At 33.1% G+C, this 24993-nt stretch overlaps 1 protein-coding gene across 3 annotated transcripts in view; it reads right to left on the bottom strand.

Moving 5' to 3' along the window:
- FNDC3A (fibronectin type III domain containing 3A) overlaps positions 1-23220 on the bottom strand; it is a 127330-nt gene extending 104110 nt beyond the window's left edge. For 2 of the 3 annotated variants that reach the window (XM_074217130.1, XM_074217131.1), the window contains exon 1: positions 23059-23220. In XM_074217130.1, coding sequence (XP_074073231.1) covers positions 23059-23157 — 99 coding nt within the window. In that variant the 5' untranslated portion in view covers positions 23158-23220. Of the gene's footprint in view, positions 1-20659; positions 20779-23058 lie in introns of those variants that run through there. The other variant, XM_074217132.1, reaches the window with a different exon arrangement.
- Positions 23221-24993: the final 1773 nt, after the last annotated feature.

The following is a 24993-nucleotide window of genomic DNA, read 5'->3' as shown; positions in this document are numbered from 1 at the left end:
AACAGCTAGTCCATGGCTGAAATTGAACTTGGGTCTTTTGACTCCAGGTCCATTTACTTATCTAGTAAGTCACCTAGCTGCCTCCTATTTGGAAATGGAGGAAACCTTTATAAATGTGTGATCACTCTAGAGGCACAGGATATTTTGATTCTTCTATCCACCAGCTCTAATTCTAAATCCTAGGATCCTGTTAATTTCAGTTTAAGGTGAGTCTATGAAGTATTTAGTGTGCCTATGAGGGCAACAACTATATGCATGTCATTACTATTAGCTGTATGACTTTGACAAGCCACTTAAAAACTCTCAGCTTTTATTTTTTCAACTATAATGCTCTAATTCTACCTATCTCCCAAGATTATTATGAAAATCAAATTATATTAATATAAGCACTTTTACAAATTAAAAAGATTATTGCATAAGTTAATATTATTTTTGGATCATGCATTTCTTTGATGTATATACATCAGTTTTTTGGCTATGATATATCTTTACCCTTTGGTAAATTTGAGTTTTTCAGAAATCAGTGTTGTCTAATAAAAAGTCATATGGTACAACCAAAAGAACAGGAGACAGGGATTGGAACTGTCTAATCTTCAGGAAGGAACTCTTGAATGAGGAACAATATGTTGGCACCTTCACTTCAATTTATAAATTTAAGAGAATGGCTTAAAGTGTTTGAGAATTAACTCATGGAGTTAATTAAGTTACCTATCAAGGGTCCCAAACCTACTGTTTGTTAGACTATTAGTATTTAGAAAAAAAAAAAAAACGGAGTTTTTAGGCAATTCAACGTTCTATCTCCTCCCTATTCACTTCTTAAGTGTGAACTAGAACTAATTCAATGTGCTTTCAAGCTACATGTCCTAAATTTGGCCAACTCAAAAAACTTCATCTATTTGTTTTTTGCCAAGGTGACTGTCAACTAATTTTCTAAAGTAGAAGCTACTCTTCTAAATGTCCATGAATCTCAATGAAAAAATCTGATGTGCATAAAGTGAAAGATACTTGCAACTCTAGAAGTTGATCATTCTCCTGATTTTCATTTGGAAGATCTTAAATGCCTATCTCCCTCTATAGCCAATTTTTTTTCCCGCTTGGATTCAGTCTAGGGAACCAAATTACCAGTATGAAAAACGAAAAGGGTAGATTCACCACCAATGAAGAGGAAATTAAGGCAATAATTAGGAGCTATTTTGCTAATAAATCTGATAATCTAAATGAAAGGATTATTTACAAAAATATACACTGCCCAGTTTAATAGATGAAATAAAATACCTAACCTCATGTTAGAAAAAGAAATGAACAAGCTATCAATGGACACCCTAGAGAAAAAAATCTTCAGAGCCAGATATATTTACACATGAATTCTACCAAACATTTAAAGAACAATTAATTCTAATTTTATATAAACTATTTGGGAAAACAGATGAAGGAATCCTATCAAATTCCTTTTATTACACAAATATGGTGCTGATATGTAAATAAGGATGAGTCAAAATAAATTATAGAGAAATTGAATGTTGATTTAAAATTTTAAAACAAAATATTAGCAAAGAAATTATAGCAATTTATCAGGAGGATAATATATTGTGATCAGGTGGGATTTATATCAGGAATGAAGGACTGGTTCAATATTAGGAAAACTGACAGTTTTGACCATATCATAACAAAATGAAGAAATCATATTTTTATCTCAATAGATGCAGGACAAGCTTTTTGACAAAATACAGCATTCATTTCTATTAAAAACACTAGAGAATATAGGAATAAATGGAGTTTTCTTGAAAAGTTTCTATCTAAAAATGAGCAATGGGGAAAAGCCAGAAGTTTTTCCAATAAGATTGAGGTGAAACAAGAATGTCAGTTATCACCACTGTTATTCAATATCATCCTAGAAATGTTAACTGTAATGATAAAAGAAAAAGAAATTGAAGGAATAAGAATAAGAATAAGCAATGAAGAAAAAGCCAAAGAATGCTATAGGCTAGTCTACATATTTAAGAATTACTATTTTGGAAGAACAAATGATAAAAACTATGTGATTTTTTTTAAAAAAACAACAACCTCATAATGAATTCAAAATGCACCAATCTCAGAGGGGAAAAGGATTTAAGTGTCATTATTGTTATTATTATTATTAGGAAAGCACTTCTTACTATTTAGGAAAGCGACAATAGGAAATTAACATTTTATATTTTTGTTTACTATACTATTCTAATATATAATTTGTTTCAAAATCATTAAGTATCACTGCATTCTACACAAACATAATGGAAATGGTACTCACCTCTACTCCTCTGTAAAAAGATTAAATAAGTGATACTTCAAAATCATATCACTTGTATATTCAAAGATTGAAAATAAAAAAAGGAAAGGTAAATGCTAATACAAAAGTGTTAGCAAGAATGACCTCAAGTCATACATTCTGGGAGAAGGTCTTTTAGGTCAGAGGATAATATTTCATTTGCATTTTTGTATTAGCAGTACTTAACAAAGTATATATATTGAGTTGAACAAAAATATGGTTTTTGAAATGGGTTCTGTTCCTTGGGGGAAGATAGCAATGTCCAAAGCTTCAGTTTTTCATGCTGCTGCCTACACCGCTAGTTCTGGGGGGTGGGAGGCTGTAGGTATGTTTCTTTCAGATCATACCACTTTTCAAGATCTGAAAACGGTCAGACAGGGCCTCTCTACCATGCCTAGTTGCAGAGTCATTATGGGCTCAATTCCACTGCTCATCAGCACCAAAGGTTTGACCTGTAACATTTCTGTACCAGACTGGTCTCCATTACTTAGCCAGTCTAGGGACTCCTACTCCTAAAGGCTCACCGTACTGGTAAAGACTGAGTACGGACACCTATATCAGTTCATTGCAACTCAAAATCCCAAGTTCAAGAGATTCACCAGCCTCAATATCCACAGGAAGGAATGATTATAGGTACTCACCATTATACTTGGTCTAGCTAGTACTTTGCTATGAGGTGGCCTAACTCATGAAATAATGTAGACAGATCAAAATCATTCATATAGAAAAGTTATTAATCAGTAAATTTTAATGTAATTTCTGACATCATTAGGTAGCACCTGTAACTGAGCCAGTCATGCTTTCTATAATAATATATCTCTAACACATGTTTGAAGGCCTCTGGTGGTTGAGGAGCCATTACTTTCTTTTTGTTTTGTTTTGCTTTTTTGCAAGGTAATGTGACTAAGTGACTTGTACAAGGTCATACAACTTGATAATTATTAAATGTCTGAAGCCGGATTTGAACTTAGGTCTTCTTGATTCCAGGGCTAGTGTTCTATCTATTTCACCACCTAGCTGCCCCGGATCCACTATTTCCTAAAGTGGCCCATTCCATTTTGGCAACTGTTAAGAAGTTTTTCCTTACCTGGGGCATGAATCTGGCTCTGAAACTTCTACTCCTTGCTGCCTATTGTATTTCCTGAATGTACAGATGCATCCCCCCCCCCCCCCAATCTGAGGTCTAAAAACTGGGAGCATCTTATACAGTGGTTTTAATTTTTGTATTTGCATTTCTTGCTTTTTTTTGTGCTTGTTGTCTTTGTGCTCATTGTTTCACATTTGTTATTGGTATATTAGGTTACATTTTGACATATTCTACCCAGAAATGGCTCCTTTCGTACAGTGCTTAATTCAAGTTCAAAGTGATCCAGTTTGCAAAAATGAATGGAAATTGTGCTGCTGAACATCTGTTTGTCCTTTGCTAACTGAGAAAACAATCTGAGACTGGATATGGAAGAAGAAATCCTACTGAAATGCACCAGGTTTGCCCAAAAGATGGCTGAAAGCTATGAGCAGAAGGTCCTTGAATTACATGATGAATAAAACTTGAGTTCAAAAACTTAATGTAATACTTTTTTTTGTTGTAAATTTCAGGTCCCAAAATTAAGGTGCATCTTATACACGAGAGCATCTTATACATGAGGAAATATGGTAGCTCTACATTTGAGGCCAAGAAGAGGTCTAATTCCTATTCTATATTGCAAGCTCTCAACTATATTAATACAACTATCATTCCACTTTCCCTACACCAAGAAGATTTAGAAGATCTTATCCCAGCTAAATACCCCTAATGTATAGCATATACCATTCTCTAATTCCAATTTGCTATTAATCTTCCTAAAAATATATATAATATCCATATTCAATAACTGTGAAGTACCTGAAACAACTGTAATATATGAATGTAATAAAATATTATTGTGCATAAAATGATGAACATGAAGACTTTTGAAAAAACACAAGCTTTGTATGAAATGATGCAGAGTGGAATAAGAACAACTATATTTGATGATCACAATCCACTCAATTTGCTTATTAAATATATGTTAATAATGACAGGGATAATAACAAGAAGTTCTGGGGATACCCAGGCAAAAGTAAAATGGTCCCTGTTCCCGACAGAAGAGACAACAGATACAAAAATAATTATAGGCAGAACATATAAGAAAGAAAGTAATTCAAATGGTTAGGTGATGACCCAGAAATCATGTAGCTAACATTTCTAATACTTTCATCTAAAATAAGTTTGAAAGCATTGTTAAGACCATTTTATGGTTAAATCATAAAATAATTTATTTAGTTGTGACAGAAGAATGAAGGGAATAGAAATAGCATAGGTATCTTAATAGAAATACAGAACCAACATGAATGCCCAGAAGAGAGATACAGGACAATAAATCTAGGGAAAATAGCCATGTGGGAGGAGAATGATGAGCAAAAGGGAAACCTTGCAAACATATCCTCCAAAAATTAGACTGATACAGGAAATCTGACCTACTGACAGCCAGCATCCCAACTCTGAGAGTCTTTAATATTATTATAAACTTAATTATGACTTCTAAGAGATAGTAATAAAAATATCTGTAACAATATAAAGTCCCTTCATGGTTTAAAATTTTAAAGTTGCTGTGTTATAAAAGTTTTTTTATTCCTTTCAGATTGAACCTGTGATTTCACTCATATAGAAAATTACTAAGAAAATTCCCTCTACTAATGAACGTTGGTAACTACTCTGCTACCTCAAAAATTCTAAAAGAAATTTTAGTCTGGGGTCTCCTTTATGCTCTAAAAATTATTGAGGATTTCAAAGAGTTTTTGTTTTATGTGTGTTATCTACCAATTCTGATAATCAGTATTAGAAATTAAATCTGGTAATTTTTGAAACCATTTAAAAACAACAATAATAAAACCATTCTATCACAAAAATAACATTTTTTTATGAAAAATAACTATTTTTTTCCAAAGCAAAAAAATTTACTGAGATGAGTGAAATTGTTTTATACATTTCTGCAAATCTTTTTAATGTCTGGCTTAACAGAAGACAGCTGGATTCTCATAACTGTTTCTGAGTGTTCACTCTTTTGTAACATTGTTTTAGTTGAAATACTTGAAGAAAATTCAGTCTTATAAGCATGTGTTGTTGAAAAAGAGAGGAATATTTTAGATGGTAAATGATATCTTAGTATTATTATATAAACAGATCTTCTCAGAGGGTTTTCAGGACCCTCAAGGATGTCAGGATTACAATTTAAGAACCTCTGGCTTAGAGAATGGTTAAGGATCAAAGAGACATGAGGGAGGAGTGGAACTTGAACCTGAATACATTATGCTCTGCTGTCTAGCATATACAAATGCTTATTAATAAATATTTCATGAAGTCATTTTAAATAATTAAGAACAGTATATTTCTGACTTTGTTTTTTTCTCAAGATTCTCCATGTATCTATAAACAATAAAACAAGGTTTAAAACAAAAACCATCACCATGGTATGGAGTGCAATGGCTAGCTTTAATTTCCTTTCCTGAACACAATGAGTTATCTGGGGGAGAAAGGGGCACAAATGCCATCTAGTGACCAAACTGAATAAACACATAATATTCTCTTTCTTCCTGATCAACCTTAACTGTAAGTTAATCAGATACCATTGGATCAAGCATTTACAGATAAAAAAGGACCTCAGAGAAATGTGTTATGAAAAATGTCATCCACATCCAGAGGAGTCTGAATGCTGAGTAAAGCATACTATTTTTACTTCTTAAAATTTGTTCTACTTTTTCCCCTTTGGTTCTGATTCTTCTTATACAATATGACTAATATGGGAAAATGTTATACATGATGGTACATAGCTAATCTATATCAGATTATTCATTGCCATGGGAGGATGGTAGAAAAATGTGGAATTCAAAAGCTTGCAAAAGATGAATGTTGAAAACTACTTTTGCATGTAATCAGAAAAAAACAACAACAAAAAAGAGAGCACCTTTATTTTTACACATTCAGGAAACAGATCCATCAAGGCAAAGTAATTTGTTCAGGTTCACAAAGACCATAATTCAAACTCTAAAATTTTAAACTCTAAATCCAGTGCTCTTTCCATTGAATTATGCTGAAACAGACATAGAAAAGGAAAAAGAGAATAAATGGCATGTTGAGTAAGTGGATTTCAAAAAGTTTTTCTTTCAATGGCTGAACAAACAAGTTAGCTGTGCAACTACATTGCTGAGGATCAAATAGAACATATTTGTAAACTGCTTAGCATGATGTATGCTACATAGTTGTAACTTAAGAAATCATGTTCCCCTTTCCTCAAATTAACCGACTCACATCCCAAAGATGGCAACATACCTGCTTTTAAATTATTCTTGAAGGCCATCCACACAAAACAAACTACAGGAAAAAAATCCATTTAACAGGCACCCTAGTAACTGCTAGGTTGTAAATATTTATTAAGTGCATACTATAGGGTAGGCACTGTGCTAAGCATCGGAGTCGAACAACAAACAGACAAATGAATACAAATATACTCCACAGAAGATAAATAGTTAATAAATGAGAGGACAGGCATTAGAATTAAGAGGAATTGGGAAAGGCTTTCAGTAAGAGAGAAGAATTTCAGTTGGGACCTAAAGACAGCCAGTAGGCTGAGATGAGGAAGAGCAGTGCAGTCAGAGAAAATACCTGGAGCCAAGGTAGAGAATATCTTAATTTAAAAACATCAAAGAGATCAGTACCACTAGATTGAAGAGTACTGAGGAGGGGAGTAAGGTGTAAGAAGACCATAAATGTGGGTAGGGATGATGATGATGATAATGACGCTTTGTCCTTCATTCTGGAAGAAGACTATGACTTCAGGGAGGTGATGCCATGCTAAGCACATGAACTGAATTTGAGTGGGGGGGAAGGGAGTGCGCCAAGTCACCAGTCTCACTTTCTCCTCCAGAGCCATCTGGGTCCTTTGGCCAGATATGAATCAGGAAGACTGGAGATGGCCTTGAATATGAGACAATGACAGTTAAGTGACTTGCCCAAGGTCATACAGCTAGTAAGAGTCAAGTGTTTTAGGTCAGATTTGAACACCCACCCTTTTCATTCCAAGGTCAGAGCACTATCCATCATGCCACCTAATTGCCCAGGATAAGATTATAAAGGGCTCTAAAAGCTGTATTTGATCCTGGAGACCAGAGGGTCATTAGAATTTATTTAGTAGGGGGGCAGCTAGGTGGCATAGTGGATAAAGCATCGGCCCTGGAGTCAGGAGTAACTGGGTTCAAATCTGGTCTCAGACACTTAATAATTACCTAGCTGTGTGGCCTTGGGCAAGCCACTTAACCCTGTTTGCCTTGCAAAAACCTAAAAAAAAAATTTATTTAGTAGGGGATGATGAGGTCAGACTTGTACTTTAGGAAAATCACCTCAGTGGCTGAATAAAGCCTTGGATTGGACTAGGAGGCTACTGCAACAGATGAATAAAAAGTGTGCTGTTAATGTCAGGGAAAAGAAGTACTGAAGAGATATGAGTGACAAAGAGGAATTCAACAGCCTTGGCATGATTGGATCAAGAGAAGGATAGTGCCAAAGAGGACTCTTAAGATGCGAACCAGGGAGGAAGCTGTTGCCCTTAATAGAATAGGGAAAATAAGAGGGTTTTGGGGAAACGAGAAGGAATTCTGATTTGGACTTGATGAATTTAAGATGTCGAACTGGACATCCAGTTCTAAATATCTGAAAGATAGTTGGAAATTCAAGACTAGAGGATGGCAGAGACATAGGAACAGAAGAGATTATTTCAAGAATAGTCAGAACAAAGAAAGTAATGAAACTGATGGAAACTGAAGAGATCATCAAGTGAAAGGGTACAGATAACAGTCAGACAGGCAGGAGAACCAGCAAAGAGTAGTGTCCCAAAAACCTACAGGGAAAAAGAATATAAAAGGAAGAAAGAGGTCAAGGTCAAGTTAAGTCAAAAACAGTTTTGGCTGAATGATGAGGTCGGATACTGGACTGTAAGAGGTTGAGAAGGGAGAAAAGTGGAAGCATCTATTATTGTAAAAGGCCTTTTCAAAAGATAAGAAGCCTTATGGGACAATAGTGAACCATGATGGAAGAATCTAGTGAGAGTTGTCTGAGGATAGGAGAGAGACATGGGCATATTTATAGGCTGAAGGAAATGAGTCAGTAGACAGGGAGAAAACTGAAAACATAAATGACAATGAAGATGACAAAGGGGACAACATGTTAGAGAAAAAATGAATTGAACAGAATCGTTTGATAACTGGTACTATTAAAGAATCAGCACCTTCACTGAATTCTGAAGTTGAAGTCAAAGAATATCCACCTAGAATTTCAAAAGACCTGAAACATGCAACATTCAGATTATAAAAAAAAAAAGCTTCAGAAATTACTCTGAAACATTTCCCATGATCTTTATAAGCTTCAAGGAAAACCTTGGAGGTGAGAGGAAGGGGGTCATTATATTTCCAGGAAAGTTGGCGCCAATAAAATCTTTGTTACTATTGAGAGTAAAGGTTACTTAGCATTTCCTAAGAACTATTAAAGATTTCTTTCTACTTTCTAGTACCAAGTCTTCATTATGCAAATTAATCTATGGGAAAATATCTATCTTGCTTCTGTACTCTAGTTAAAAATTCCCAAAACAATGCAGTACTTTACAAATACTTAAATATTTTCCTGAGTCACCTAATTCTTCAGATATTTTGATTCTATTATTTTAACAGGTCTGTTCTTAGATGTTTGAAATTTTCTACCTATATTAAGTTTCTGAGAAATTTTTTTTTCTCTTGATTTAGCCTACTTAATGCCACCAAGTCGACTTTATATTTTTACAAAGCCTCTTCCAAAGGAAACTAATGATCTGGCTACTAGAATAAAGAAATGTGATTAAGTGCTGTGAGGAGGTCCTCTAAAATGAGAAGGGGTCCTCAACTAAATTTTGGCTTGTGAGAAAAAAAATCTGTTAACCTTCCTAGAATTTGTCCCAATCAGGGAAAAATGTTACCAGAGGTTTACGATAACATCAACATTTACTGATATTTCTCTAAATCAAGGATTACACAGATGGTGTGGGGCCAGGAGGGAGGGGGGTCTAGCTAGAGTCAAACCCCACAAAACGAACCCTTTGCTAATGTGATCTGATTACCAGGAAGCTTCTTTAGTATCTATGTGAAAGATATACCCATCTCTACTCTTAAAGAACTAGAAAAAGAATTCATATATATATATATATATATATATATATATATATATATATATATATATATATATCCATTCATGGTGCTATACATTTAAAAATATAAATTCAGAGATTTAACCAATCATACTTTTCAATATTACCACTGCAGAAAAAAAAAAAAAACATGCAACTGACATAGGGGCATCTTTACTTTAGGTAGAATCACTCTTTTTTTTAAAGTTTTTTTTTAAAAGGCAATGGGGTTAAGAGGCTTGCCCAAGACCAAACAGCTAGGTAATTATTAAGTGTCTGAGGCCAAATTTGAACTCAGGTACTCCTGACTCCAAGGCCAGTGCTCTATTCACTGTGCCACCTAGCTACCCCCCACTAGAATCACTCTTATTAAATGGCAATGAACTTTAAAGCAGGAATTATGTCTTATTTTATCTTTGTATCAATTTGAATGTATAGCAATCACAGTACTTACATACAAAAGGCATTCAAGTATAGCTTGTTGCATATAACACTCAATTAAAAGAAATGAAGGGTAACTCAATGGAAAAATTTGGTTAACTATAATAAGTCATGTCAACTGCTATTACTTCACGATAAATCCTTCTTAAAAGTAATAATTATCATTTGAAGAAGGATTTATCGTGAAATAATTTTATTTTATAAGACTTTCAACACTTACAGAAAGTCGACCATGAGAAGACTTCTCTGACTCTTCTAAACACTGCTTGAGCATCTCTATTTCTTGTGTTATTTCATAGATCCCAGAACAAAGATTTATACGGAACAGGCATGATTCATGTCTTTGCTAAATGATGGTAAGGAAATGGCGTAACATGTAAGACTGTAAAGGACCTAATTTGCTCATTGACTTGAAGTCCTTCATACAATTTATAGGTTGACAGCATGTGAAGACTCAGAGCTAATTGATTGGTCACTAAATAAACTCTGAATCTAGTCTTCATCTTCCTATAAAGTGATCATCTAGCCTCACTAATGGAAACTCTTAGATAACCCATTCTAGTAGTATCTCTATTTATTAGAAGTTTGTCTTTTTGCTAAATTCTGTCTCCTTGTAACTTCCACCCATTAGTTCTAATTCTATACTTCAGGGGCAAGCTAAATAAATCAAATTGTTTTCATGCCTACCCTTCAACTATGTGAAGATTGTTGTCAGTCACTTTATATTCATTGATTTATTGTATGAACAGTTTTCTTAACCATGACTCCTCTATTTTGCAATTAGGAAACTGATTCTTTTTAAGGTTTTAATTTTACTATTCTGAAAATGATCAACATGAACATATTTTTACATACACGGAACAAGAGCAACAGAAAGAGATTGTTTATGAAACTATTATGTAAACCTTGGTGGTCAGTAGATAGAATGTTGGGCCTGAAGTCAGGAAGATTTGAGTTCAAATCTAGCCTCAGACAATACTTGTTATATGATCTAATCTGTCTGTCTGATTCCTCGTCAGGAAAATGGGGATAATAACAGCCCCCAATCTTTCAGGACTGTTGTGAGACTCAAATGTGAGAATATTTGTGAAGTGTTTAGCATGGTGTCTGCCAAATAAAAGACACTTAATAAAAGCTTGTTTCCTTCCTTCTTGGTACTTCCCCCTGCCCCCTCCCATCATTTATTTTGAGATTCTACAACTCTTGCTCCTTGTTTTTTTAGGTTTTTGTATCTTTCCTAATTTTTTTCAATGTCCTAATTTTGTTCTAATTTATCACTTGTCTTCTGCACTCACAACTTCAATTGCTCTATTCTAATTTTTAAGTTGTCTGTTACTTTAGTGAGGTCTTTCAACTCCTCTTCTAAGCTATTTGTTTTATAATCTGCTTCCTCCAAAACTTTCATTTAATTTAAAAAAAAATCTCTTGCTTTATTAGAGTCTTTGTGGTTCAGTTTCCCTCCTCCTGTCCCTCTTCTGTTTGTAGGTGTGAAATTATTCTCTTTTTCAAGGGTTCTAATCAATTCAATAATGATTGAATGCCAGTACTGTACAAGGCCTAGTGCCAGGACAAGTGCTGTCCTTGCAATACAATGGACTAACAAAATTATAGTGATTAGTTAAAAGTAGATGTTTAAAGATTACTCAAGAACTTTTAAGGAGTTGGCATGTTGCAAGTAGCAAGAATTCTAGATTTAGAGTCAAGAGGCTTGGGTTCAAGTCTCTGTCTTTCCATGTTAACAATAGTTAAACATGAACAGATCCTGATCCTTTGGTTCCATCTGTAAAATAGATATATTACTTATCTCACAGGGTTGTTATGAAGAGAAAATTAGAAAATTTATGGAAAGCATGTTATAGACTACAAAGAGTTACATACACCTTAACTTTGCTGAGTTCCAATCTTGGATCTCTTTCAGACATCTTAGATGTCCAAGAGACATATTAAACTCAACAAGTCCAGAACTAAACTCATTTTCTTTTCCCCTAAATCCTTCCTTGCTCCTACCTTCCCAATTACTGTTGACGGCCATATCACTCTGCCAGACTGTCAGGTTCACAATGTAGGCATCATCCTGGACCCCTTACAACCTCTATGTCCCCTCCCAGATCCACCTCTTGTCAGAGTCTTTCAACATTACCTTTGCAATATTTCTATATACTCCTTTCTCTCCTCGGAAGTTGCTACTCTTATACTACTACTTATACAGGCCAGCTTATACTTATACACTTATACACTACTCTTATACAGGCCAGCACTACCATCACTTAGCCTACTGCAACATCCTACTGATGAGTTTACCTGCCTCAAGTCTTTCCCCACCCCAATGCATTCTCCATTTAGCCACTAAAGTGATTTTCCTAAAGCAAAGTTCAGATCATGGCATGCCTAACACCACCAACTAATAAACTCCAGAGACTCATTATTTGTCTCCAGGATCAAATACAATAGCCTCTGCTTGCTTGGTGTTCAAAGTCTTTTATAATATAGTTTCCTCCTTAGACTTTCTTATTCTCTCTGTCTCTGTCTCTCTCTCTCTCTTTTTTAGTTTTTGCAAGGCAAATGGGGTTAAGTGGCTTGCCAAAGGCCACACAATTTGGTAATTATTAAGTGTCTGAGACTGGATTTGAACTCAGGTACACCTGACTCCAGGGCCGGTGCTCTATCCACTGTGGCACCTAGCTGCCCCTTACTTTCTTATTCTTATAACTGATGCTCTACCACTATTCTTCTAGCCTCTAGCCTCCTTAATGTTCTTACAACAAAACATCTCATCATTTCCAGGCATTTTCTCTGAATTTCCCCCACTGCTAGAATGTTCTATCTCATCTCCACCTATTAGCGTTCCTAGTTTTCTTTAGATCCTAACAAAATCCTATCTTCTACAGGAAGCCTTTCCCAACCTCTCAATTCTAGTGTTTTCCTCCTCTAATCTATTTCTCATTTATTTTGTCCATAGTTTGTTGTCTTTGCCATTAGATTTTTTTAAAGGTTTTTGCAAGGCATAGGGGGTTAAGTGGCTTGCCCAAGGCCACATAGTTAGGTAATTATTAATTGTCTGAGACCGGATTTGAACCCAGGTACTCCTGACTCCAGGGCTGGTACGGTATCCACTGCGCTACCTAGCCGCCCCTTGCCATTAGATTATGAGTTTCTTTAAGGCAGGAAACTGTCTCTTGATTCTTTTGGGATCTTTGGTGCTTGGCTCATTGTAGACATTTAATGACTTTTTAGGGATTATTATTGACTATTGGTCATCTATTTTATGGAGATTAGAAGCACTAAATCAGAAACACAGGATGGAGAGGGGCTTGCTGGTTAGATACACCACCATAAAAAAAAAATCCAAGATCCAAAACGGGGCAGAAAAACTTTTACAAACAGATATAAGAAATAAAAAAACAGCAGAATGGAGTGATTTGACTCCTTATTCTAAATTAAGTATAGAATAATGGTAAACAAGAAAAGGTTAATGAGTAAAGATGGAATGACCTTAGAATATGAAAAAAATGATGCTCTCCATTTCTCAGATGAAGAAACTGAAACACAAGAACGTTAAGCGATCTGCCCAAGATAACACAGTATCAGAGGCAGGATTTGAATTGTGCTCTTTCTATTATGTCACAATAATTCTTTATGTTCAATGGAGCAGAAAACATAGTACATATTAGAAAAATTTCATCTAAAATGAACAAAAACTTTCATTATTTTAAAATGGGTCAAGTTCAGCTAACTATGTAAGATTTGTTTTATACATTCCATAACCATTAAAGGGTAGAATATTTAATAAATGTCACAATAATAAATATGTCATAATACTTGCAAGATGTGTGGATTTTTCCCCACAAACTAAATTCAGAAAGGTTTCATTTTCATGTTAACCCTATTACAAAGTTGCTATCTTCAGTATAAAAAGAAAGTTTGTATCTTGCTTATTTTTCACATTAAAAAAAAACCAGAATTTAAATAAGCTGGAAAGCAAAAGTATTTTTCAATTTCTGAGTTGAGTGCAATGTAAGTCATTTTTAAACAAGTAGTATTTAAAACTTCCTAAACCTAAAAGAACATGTGAAAGTTAAGAACAAAAACAAAAAAAGATTTTTCAAATTTAAAAATCTTCACAGTAAAAGTCATTGATCATCCTTAAGACTCCAAATGCTTTTCAAGAACAAAAATAGTAGTGCCACTTCAAAGTTTTATATTTATTTGTATTTTAATCTGTAGACAAAGTAGGCATGTTTATGAAACACAATTCTCTAATGTCTTTGAAAATTAGCTTCTGAAATATGTTCAAGGAAATAAAAATTCCTAAAGATCATTTTTAGATTCTGCTCAAAAAACTTTACTCAGTTATTTCTATGGACACATACTGAATATTTATGAATGGGTTTTCCACTAAAATTTAACTCTTTCAATCATTCTTAAAATTCAAAGAATCAGCTAACTCTATTACCTTAAATTACTGCTCTTTTAAAATTCAAATATCCAGAAAATAGGAGAATGAAATAAATGATAAAAAGACCACAACAAAATACTTATAACAACATGAACCAGAGAAATTTTGTATATATTTAATAAAATTAATAACTAAAATATGCAGAAAGAAGTGATCCACATAGAAAAATCCATGTAAGAAAAATAATTTCCTGTATCCATTTTTAGTTTTAAAAGTAAAACTTTAAATAATTCTAAAGACCTTGTGTTGGAAAATATCATCCACATCCAGAGAAGGAACTATGAAGTCTAAATGCAGACCAAAGCTTACAATTTTAAATTTTTTAAAATTTATGTTTGTTTTTTTGTCCTCATGGATTTTTTATTTTTTGTTTTGGTTCTTCTTTCACAACATGATTAATATGGAAATATGTTTGACATAGTTACACACACACACACACACGTATATATATATATGAAACATTAGAATGCTCTGTCAAGGGGGGAGGGAAAATAAGGCAGGAGAAAAATGTGTAACTCAAAATCTCACAAAAAAGGTTAGTAAGAACTATCTTTACCTGTAATTAGAAAAATAAAATTGATTTAAAATTTTTTTAAAAAGTAATACTTTAAAACTACTGTTCTGAATTTTGCTATGTAACTTTTAGATCATTCATAATGTAATATATACTACAAAAATTAAAGAGAGGCACCTAAGTGACAGTTAGTACAGGATAATTACATTATAAAATTCTCTCATCTATCAGCATGCTTAGTTAACAGATCAAGTAGATATAAATGCAAAGGACAGTAGACAAATCTACTCCAAGGATCCAAAAGTATTATTTTGAGAAAAGACTATGCCTGAAAGATAAGAAATTACATTTCTACCAAGTATTTTACAATCTTTTTTTCTTATTCTTTAAAAAAAAATTCCTGAAAGCCTCCAATTAAAAAATTTTAAATACTGCTGCCAGATGGCTTCTTAATCAAATCCCAATTCTATTGGAAATGACAGAATGTAAAAAATGCAGTACTGAAAGACAAATTTTAAAAAGCTCTGTTTTAAAAATACAAGTAAAATTTTCTTCGCAATGTACACAAACTATAGTCTTAAGTTTATAAACCAGAAAGAATCAAAAGCTGATATTAATGTTATACCCCTCAAAATGCAGCTCTTCTTATTTAAAATATGGTAATCTGTAGATATGACAACTTTAATATTATTGTTCTAAGATGAAAACCAGTTGAGAAGTACTTCATTTCTCAGTTTACATTAAAACTGGTAAATCTGTAGCTTTTATTCTCAATCAGGGCATCTATTCATAACAATTATATTCCATCCTCTGACTGTTCCCTCACTGTGGATCCACTGACAGAATTCAATGGAAATGTTAATTACACTTCTTCTGAAGTCTTAGAACTTTCACATACTGTGGTTGTTAAGTTTTCTATTTTTCTCATTCAACTGGCACTAAAAGGCACAAAACTACTTTAAGATTTTCATCATCAGGACATTCCAATCTGTCACATTTACTAAATACTAAGGTAATCCTCATTAACTCACTGCTGACTAAACAACCTATCAAACTCCATTATGAGTAGTTTTTTATTTTATTTTTTCCTCTATCTAGGTTAATAGTCCACCTGTTGAACCAGGATGTAAAATGTATGACCAGCTATCAGTACTGTCATTGGTACATATTTCAATGACTGCTTTCTATCAAACCGATAAATGTACAGTGAGCTTCCTGCTATATACAAATGTATCATGTAACTATAGCAACTAAATCAATAAAGAGCAACATCAGCTCCAAAATTATCTGTCAGTCAACAGAACAATGGATTTCAAAGAAAGCTTTTTACAAGTATATTCTAACATCATGTTTTAAATTCTTTTCTGATTGAGATATTTCAATATAGTCCTAGTTTCTGCTTAATATTCAGAGAATATATAATATATGTAGTTTGTAAACAAGTAAATAGACAATTATCAAGAGAAATTTTTTGATATTTTTATAACTTTTTTAATCAACTGACTGAACAATTAACTTATTTATCACTAAATCATTTGTAACTTGCCTTTCTTCAAGTTTCAGCACAGCTACTGCATTCTACACGAAGCCTTTCCTAATTCCCTTTTATTAGCACTCTTTCCTTCCTCAAACAGTCATGTATATTACATATGTTTATAGGTTTGTAAAATGTAAATTTCTTAAAGACAGGAATTGTTTTTCATTGGTCTTGTATCTTTAGTGACAACTGTTTATTGTTTTAAATAAATCTCTACACCATTAACCTGCATTCTTGAATTTAATGTTTTTTTTCTTTCCAAATAGAAGCATATTTAAGAGTATGAAAATAGATTTTTTTAAAAGACAGAAGAAAATGTACAAAGGACAAAGATTAGAGTGAAAAATATGAACTATATTTGGAGATTTATCTATACAAATTAGATAATTTTTACTGAATTTAGTCAAAATTTCTAACTATTTTGATGTTACTATTGGGTGCTTTAGTATGTGTTTTTTTTTACTAGTATTTTTGTCACTATCTCTTTTAACTGCTGATCCCCATCCAGTCCCACACCCCACTCACTGGCTCACAGATCTCACGTGATTAATTTCTTTGATTTTTAAATTTCCTTTTGAGAATTTATACTAGTTATGCCTCTATTAGGAAGCAATGCATGATAGTGGGAAGTCCTAGAATATGAGAATCTGGGTTCATATATTGACTGTTACACTTATTACTATATGATCTTGATCAAGTCCTATATGATCTTGATCAAGTTTTATCATCAGTAAAATAAGATTTTTGGATGAGATGGCCTCTCACATTCCTTCAGTTTTGCATCTCCTGCTGTTTTTAAAGGATGATATTCAGAAAGTAGGCACTCTTGTGAGTTATCATCTTAAAACTTGTTATTTATCAACATGTAGGAATTTACCATTCAATTTCAATATTATGTAAGTAACTGAATTGCTGAGCAAAATCTGGATCAAAATATATAAAGAGGATGAAAAAATATTTCTCATTTGACTTCAGGTTTCTTCCATTGCCAAACTGGATTTAAATAATACATTTCTTATACCATTAAGGAAATTATTCCCTTAATAGCTGCCTTCTGATTTGAAGCTGGAAGCTCTCTGATCAGAGGTGGTTATGGAATAAGTGTGAAAAAAATATCTAGTCTAGTTACTAAAATCAAGGAAGTATGATAGGGAAATTAGAGAAGATACACTTCCCTTTCTAACTACCCCTAAATAACAAATCTAAACATTTCAACTTCTGGAATTAGCTGGCCTAGTTCTCTTTTGGATGAAAATTCATGCTCTGTGGAGCGTTTGTTGTAAAGAAAATTAGTTGGAAATTAGTGAATTATAAATTAAATCATTTTTTCAAGTCCTTTTCATAGTTTTCCTTCTTTGAAATTATCTGTAGAAAATGTAAAGTGAAATACTGAGGAATTTTAAAGAATAAACTGCATGGGGTAATGCAGCAGCTTCACTAATGAGCTCATGACTGCAAAGTCACATGGTCTACTATATCTAGCTAGCAGCCTTGCTCCACTATTCACTCAGGTTATCTCACATACCCATCAATCATGACAGCACAGATCCCCCTTCTGACTCTAGCTTTAGGAGCTACTGGTATGGCTACTGACAAGTGGAGCCTATGACTCTGCTCAGTTTCTGTGTGACATCCAAAGTACCCCTCCAATACCTCACTTTACCATTCCTCCTCTGTGAAGAGTCCTATTTCTGTATTTGATAAAGTATAAGGATAAGGAATAGATGTGTGATTCTAATGATGTGAGGAACTCCCAGATAAGGAACTCTTTCAATCAGTGAAGGTTGGTACTGCAATGTTTAGAGCAGAGGTGTCAAACAAACAGCCCTGTGATGGGAAAATGTTTTAATAAAATAAATTAAAATACAATAAAACACAATGTTAATTTGTGGTTTTCTCTTATGTCTATTTGAGTTTGGGCCTCTAGGGCTAGAGCACAGAGAGGTGAAGTGAGTGACTTGTAGGCCTGACCTGCAGCTTGAGCTCGATTGGAGGTCAATTCTTTAACCCATTGCACTTTTAGATTCAAGGAACTGGATGCTGATGCTGGGGATAGAATGATAAAATGAAAACCAGGTCCTACACACAAAGATCTTACACAAACACCCAAGTACATGATTCAAAGAGGAAGAGTATTAATTATTAGGAGGATCATCACAAAGCCCTGGAGGTGGCATGGGATCTGATTCATTTTTTTGTTTGTTTGTTTTTTTGCAAGGCAATGGGATTAAGTGACTTGCCCAAGGCTACACAGCTAGGTAATTATTAAGTGTCTGAGGCCGGATTTGAACTCAGGTCCTCCTGACTCCAGGGCTGGTACTCCATCCACTGTGCCACCTAGCCACCCCAGGATCTGATTCTTGAAGGGAGCCAGGGTCACCAAGAAACTGAGTTAAGAACAAAGTACATTTAAAAAGTAAGGATCAGCCTGGTCAGAGTGGGTGACTATTGTTAAATACAAGCTTTAGGGTTTCCAAAAGTTTAAAAGCACTAGTTCACTGGAATTCATTGGAAACATTAATGCAGACCTGGAATTTACGTAATCTTTTTGGTGTTAAGGACCCCTTTAGCAATCTGGGAAAACCTTCAGATGCCTTTGTAGAATAACATTTGCGAATGCATCAAATACAGAGGACTAAAAAGAAAACAAATTATATTAGTTATTAAAATTTAAAAAAACTAACAAGTTTAGGGTCCCAAATTAAGAACTTCCATTTGACCATATATTGGTTATAGTCATAACCTTAGGCATAACCCTTCATTTCATGATCCCTTACTTTTTTTCCCCACTGATAAAATTAGGATAAAAATCACCCATAGATCATGTTTAATTTTTAAAAATACTATTAAGACTACACAAAAAAGTCATAATAAGTGATGTAAGAAGTTATTCAACATATTTTCAATACATCTCATAAATGAAAATCAGTAGGACTTTAGTAGTTTAAAAATAGTTTTAAAGATCATCAGCCATAATTTCTATTATTCTGCCAGAAAATCAGAATGCTAAGAAAATAAATTTTCATGCTAGAATGATTAAAAATAAATTAATTTTCATGTTTCATAAAGCAAGAAGCTGAGAGTTAGGTTTATACAACAAAATTTAATGCCTAAGTTTGACTGAAGAGAAATAGTCAAAATTTAGAATGGTGAAGTTATATAAACCCAATAAAACAAAGTTCCTATTTATCAGGAGTTACCAAAACAAAATAAAATTTAAAAAAAATTGAATGAACAATAAAATTATTTGGAAAACTGTCATAGAATTCCTATCCCTTGTTTCCTCTCCTGACATGGAGACAGCTGTTTATTATTAACAAAGCCTGGTATCTAATCTAACTCTCCACTTATTCAGAATAGAGAAATCTGAATATTATGGGATTACTTAATTTTACTTTCACCATCTTCTTCTACAAACCTTAATAAAAAGTATTTCATCATGAAAAATTTCCTATTTCACGAGATGTTATCTGTGGGGGAAATTTTAAAATATAATCTCCCCACTCCCAAATTATCAAATTTTAGATTCCATTCTGATGACAAGTAATTATTTTAAAAGAATTTATTCAAAAATAATAGTTATAGATTAATAGTTTAATTTGTTCTATAAATATGGTCATATGTTAATATATTTAAGATATACATTCTCAATATAATGTGTTAGATAATCCTAGAAGCATTTTGGAAATAAGCATTCCCCAAGTTATGAATGGTTAGGGGACTAAAACTTAATTTGTAAATCTATTATTTTTGAATATTGAACACATTTTCCTACATTGTTTTTCCTAATTAGTGGGTAGCCGCTTATGAGCAATGAACTTTAACATTAATACTACTAGCATGAATTTGAGTCTTGAGAGCAAGGATTTCAGAGAATATGTACACAGGCAGGGATTTGAGGGAATGGCAGCAATGACAAAAGCAGTAAGAGAGTAGTAAAAGAATACCTAGAAAGAATAGTAAGAAAGGAGAAAGAGAGGAAGAATCCTTTCCACTTTCTAAGCACTGGTTTAGCTTAGAACAAAACTTAGAAAACAGGTAAAATTTTCTCTCTGATTTTATCTCAACTTTCTTTTTCTATCTTCTACCATTCTATAATTCCTCATGTTTTTTTTTCCTCTTGGACACTTTTATTGGTGAGAAATTAAGTGAGGTAAGGGGATAGAAACAGTGAATAGACCTGGTTTTCTCTCATGGTGGGGGAAAGGGAAGCAAAGTTATCCACACAGCTCTCCCCAAAGAATCTCTTGAACCCAGAAATGGCAGCAGTACAGAGGTAGTGCTAGAGCAGCTGAAGACCTGTAAAGAGAACAACCTATTAGAGCCTTCTAAAAAAGAGAAGACCTCTAATCACAATGAGCACTAGATAGAAAACAGAATCTGAGTTGAATAAGAGACAGTGTCCCATGTTGAAGAGAAGCAAAAAAGACTTTTACCATTTTATACATACATATATATAGACATAACATATAAAACACACACACACACACACACACACAAAGAAATAATACACGTTTATATACCAACTACTGTCAAAGCCTGAGAGCAGCAGGAATACCAGCACCTCCTCCAGGACTACCAGTTTTAATTGATAGAACCTGGATTTAATTTACTAAGTAGAAAATCATGATAGATTTTTAAGCCATGATAAAAATGGTATTTGAAGAAGCTTTACAAAGAATAGGATATCATAGAACTCAAGGAGATCTATGAAGTCAAATAATCTAAACTTTTCAGTTTATAGATGAAGAAACTGAGGCCTAGAGAGAGTAAGTGACTTGTTCAAGGTCACTGAAGAACTAAGTTGCAGAACTGTGCTAGAAGAAATGACAAGCAATGATTTCAGAAAAACCTGGAAAGACATGAACTGATGTAGAATTAATTGAAGAGAACAAGAAGAATGTTGTACACAGTAACAGCAATACTGTATGATGAACAACTGAATGACTTAGCTATTCTCAGGACAATGATACAAGACAACCTAAAAGGACTCATGATGAAAAAATCTTAGCCACTTCCAGATAAATAACTGCTTGTACGTGAACAGAGACCAAAGCATACTATTTTTCAGTTTCTTTCTTTTTGGTTCAAGTTTTCATCCACAAAATGACTAATATGGAAATATGTTTTATATAATTGCACATGCATAACCTATATCAAGCTGAAGGGGAGGGAATGAGGAAGAAAGGGGGGGGAGAAAGGGAAGATAGGGGAAAAGGGATGAAATTTGGAATTCAAATTAAAAAAATAAAAATTGTTTATTTAAAAAAAGAAGTTGCAGAGGTAGAATTTGAATTCAAGTTTTTAGCAATCAATGCCCCACTCTTTCCATATACCATGCTACCTCTTATATAGATTGAAAAAAGAAGATATTAAAGATGCCAATTATGAGGTTACTGAGAATAATCCAACCATGGCTAGGGTCTGATGTTATAAATTATGTTGTGTTTATTTTTGTATTTATTAATGGATGCAAACTATTACCCCTGAAAATAATTTTAAGTTCCTTGAGGATTATGATTGTTTAATTTGTCTTTGTCTCCCCAACATATGCCTCTTGAACAAACTATTAAACATTGTCAACAATTAAAAAAGTAATGACACAATTATTTTTTAAAAGTGCAGGGAATTTTGCTATCCATAACAGCTAGCAATTGTAAATAAGGAGCTTTGTGAAGATTAGGATCCATCCACAGAGAACAAAATTGGAAACATTTAAATACCAGAGTAAGATATATGGTAGAATTTTCTGATTGTAAATGACAAGCACAGCAATAAACTAAAAAGAAAGTTGTATAATTTTTCTTTGCTAGATATCTTTAAGAATATAGCTTGATACTCTTTTGGTTTAGTTACACAATTAAGTAACAGAGAAGGTCAGACTATTCTGAGACCTTTGTAATTTAATAATTCTACTTTTTCTTCCAAACTGAAAATACTATTCATTATAGTTTGAATACTTTTAATTTACATGTAAATTTCATACCTAGTATTTTTTCCCCTGTGAGGTACTGGTCACATATGCTTGAATCAAACCCCTTTATATAAAGTTAAGCACAAAATTGAAAGATATCATGTAACTATGTTAATAATATTGTATATAAAAAATGGAAAAAAATTTAAGTAAAAGATGCCATGATGAAAAATTACATACTTTCTACTATCCTAAAATTTCTCATCAGAGCAAATTGTTAAATTTATGAGTCTATTGAAGAATGAAATGGTCATATTATTACCTAATGAAGCCATAAAATGTGTGAAGCCCTATTCTTCTAAATCATTTGGTTACTAATGTACTTATGTTACAAAGAAGATCCAGAGCAACTTAAATACCAACAAAAACTCCAATACAAGGAAATTTTAAAATACATGTTCGAATGCTTGGATAAAATGAGTCATATCCTTCAGAGGTCAAGTATTATTGTATATAGTGGTTTAATTGCATCAAGAGGCTTTTTGAACTGGAATTTAAAGAGTGGATTAACACAACAAATACAACATTATCTTGAAGATTCAACATAACTCCTATAAAACTAATAAATACGTAATCAAAAGGAAGAAAGAACTAGGTTTCCTTACCTGTTGTGTTCCATCCCCACTTACAATAGGTGCAGGTAGAAGAGGAATATCACTACTTAAAATCTGAGTTGTGTCCAAGAGCGGTGGATGCTCTGCCATTATTGGTAAAACATTAATATACTGGATGCTCTCCAATTCTGAAAAACAAAAAGTGATTTGTGTTTACATCCTTAAAACAATCAGGCACATTAAAATATGAGAATCATTTCAACTATTAACCTGAGGAGTTATATTTTTCAACTGAAATGTAGTATACTATGTAAACCATACTAAAATAATTAAATTAAAATGTATTTTAAAATACTAAAACAAGTAGGAGGGGAAGTATAATGGGGGAACAGATGAAAAATAGAAAAGATAATGTAAAACTTATGTGAGGAAAAAACTGGGAAAAACACAGATTAAATCATACACTTTGGTGTATTTTAAAAACTGGTAATGCAGAGAGCAAATTTAGATTAAAACTTGAAAGAAGGGAATATATAGTGCCTAATATGTGCAAGGCTCTGTATTAAAAAGCACTTTACAAATATTAACTCATTTGATCCTCACAACAACCTTGAGAGGTATTATTATTGTCCTGATTTTTTACAATTATGAAAACTGATGCAGACACAGGTCAGACAGTTAAAGTGACTGAGGTGGAATCTGAACTTGGTACTTTCTGACTTTTGGCCTACTACTCTAACCATTGAATCACTCATCTATATCACAAAAGCTATGTTCTATTCTATTTGAGCATCCATTTTTAAAAAATTTTATTTAAGGCAAAGGAGTTAAGGAGTTAAGTTAAGGTCACATAGCTAGGTAATTATTAAGTGTCTGAGGCTGGATTTGAACTCAAGTCCTCCTGAGGGCCAGTGCTCTATCCACTGTGCCACCTAGCTGCCCCCCATTATTTTTTTAAAAATTTTATTTCATTAAACATTTCCCAATTACATGTAAAAAATTTTTTAACACTAAATTAAAAAAATTTCAAGTTCTAAATTTCATTGCCCCATTTCTCTCCTTCCTCCTTGAGAAGCAATATAGTATAGAATTATACATGTGTAACCACACAAAACATATTTCTATGTAATTTGCAAAAGATAAACAGAAAATTAAAAAAACAAAAACAAAGTTTTAAAAAAGTATGCTTCAGTCAGCATTCAGATTTCATCAGTTCTCCCTCTGGAGGTGGATAGCATTTTTTCATCATGGATGCTTTGGAAATCTCTTGGCTCATTCTCTTGATCAGAATAGCTAAGTCTTTCCTAGTTATTCATCATACAATACTGCCTTATTTTGTACAATGTATTCCTGGTTCTACTCATTCTACTTCAGTTAATATGTTTTTCTGAAACCATTCTGTTTTTCATTTCTTATAGTGCAATAATATTACATCACAATCATATACAACAACTCATTTAAGCATTCTCAAATTGATGGGCATTCCCTAGGTATTTTTTTTAATAAATTGAATTCAGTTCTCTATATAGTTGATAAATGAAACCTTTATCAAAAAACTTATAAAATTCCTGGCTTTCCTGTTTTCCTTTTAATTTTGACAAAGGTTTTTTAATTTCATGTAATCAAAATTATCCCATAATGTTCCTTCTCTTCTTATCCATAGATCTGACAGGTATGTTTTCCCATGTTCATCTAATTTACTTATGCCATCACCATTTATGTCTAAGTCATTTTTTCATTTTGACCTTATCTTAGAATACATGGTGAGATGTTAGTCTACAACTAGCTTCTGCCAAGCTGCTTTTCAGTTTTCCCAGACATTTTTGTCAAATAATGAGTTCTTACCCACAAAGCTTGAATCTTCAAATTTATCAAATGTTAGATTACTAAAGTCATTTACTATTCTGTATTGTGTGCCTATTCTATTTCACTGATCCACTACTCTATTTGTTAGTATTAGATTGTTTTTGATGATTATTACTTTAT

The sequence above is a fragment of the Macrotis lagotis genome, chromosome 1 (genome assembly GCF_037893015.1).
Source record: "Macrotis lagotis isolate mMagLag1 chromosome 1, bilby.v1.9.chrom.fasta, whole genome shotgun sequence".
Taxonomy (NCBI): Eukaryota; Metazoa; Chordata; class Mammalia; order Peramelemorphia; family Peramelidae; genus Macrotis; species Macrotis lagotis.
The sequence above is the reverse complement of the archived record's forward strand: the minus strand, read 5'-3'. Positions and strand labels throughout refer to the sequence as shown.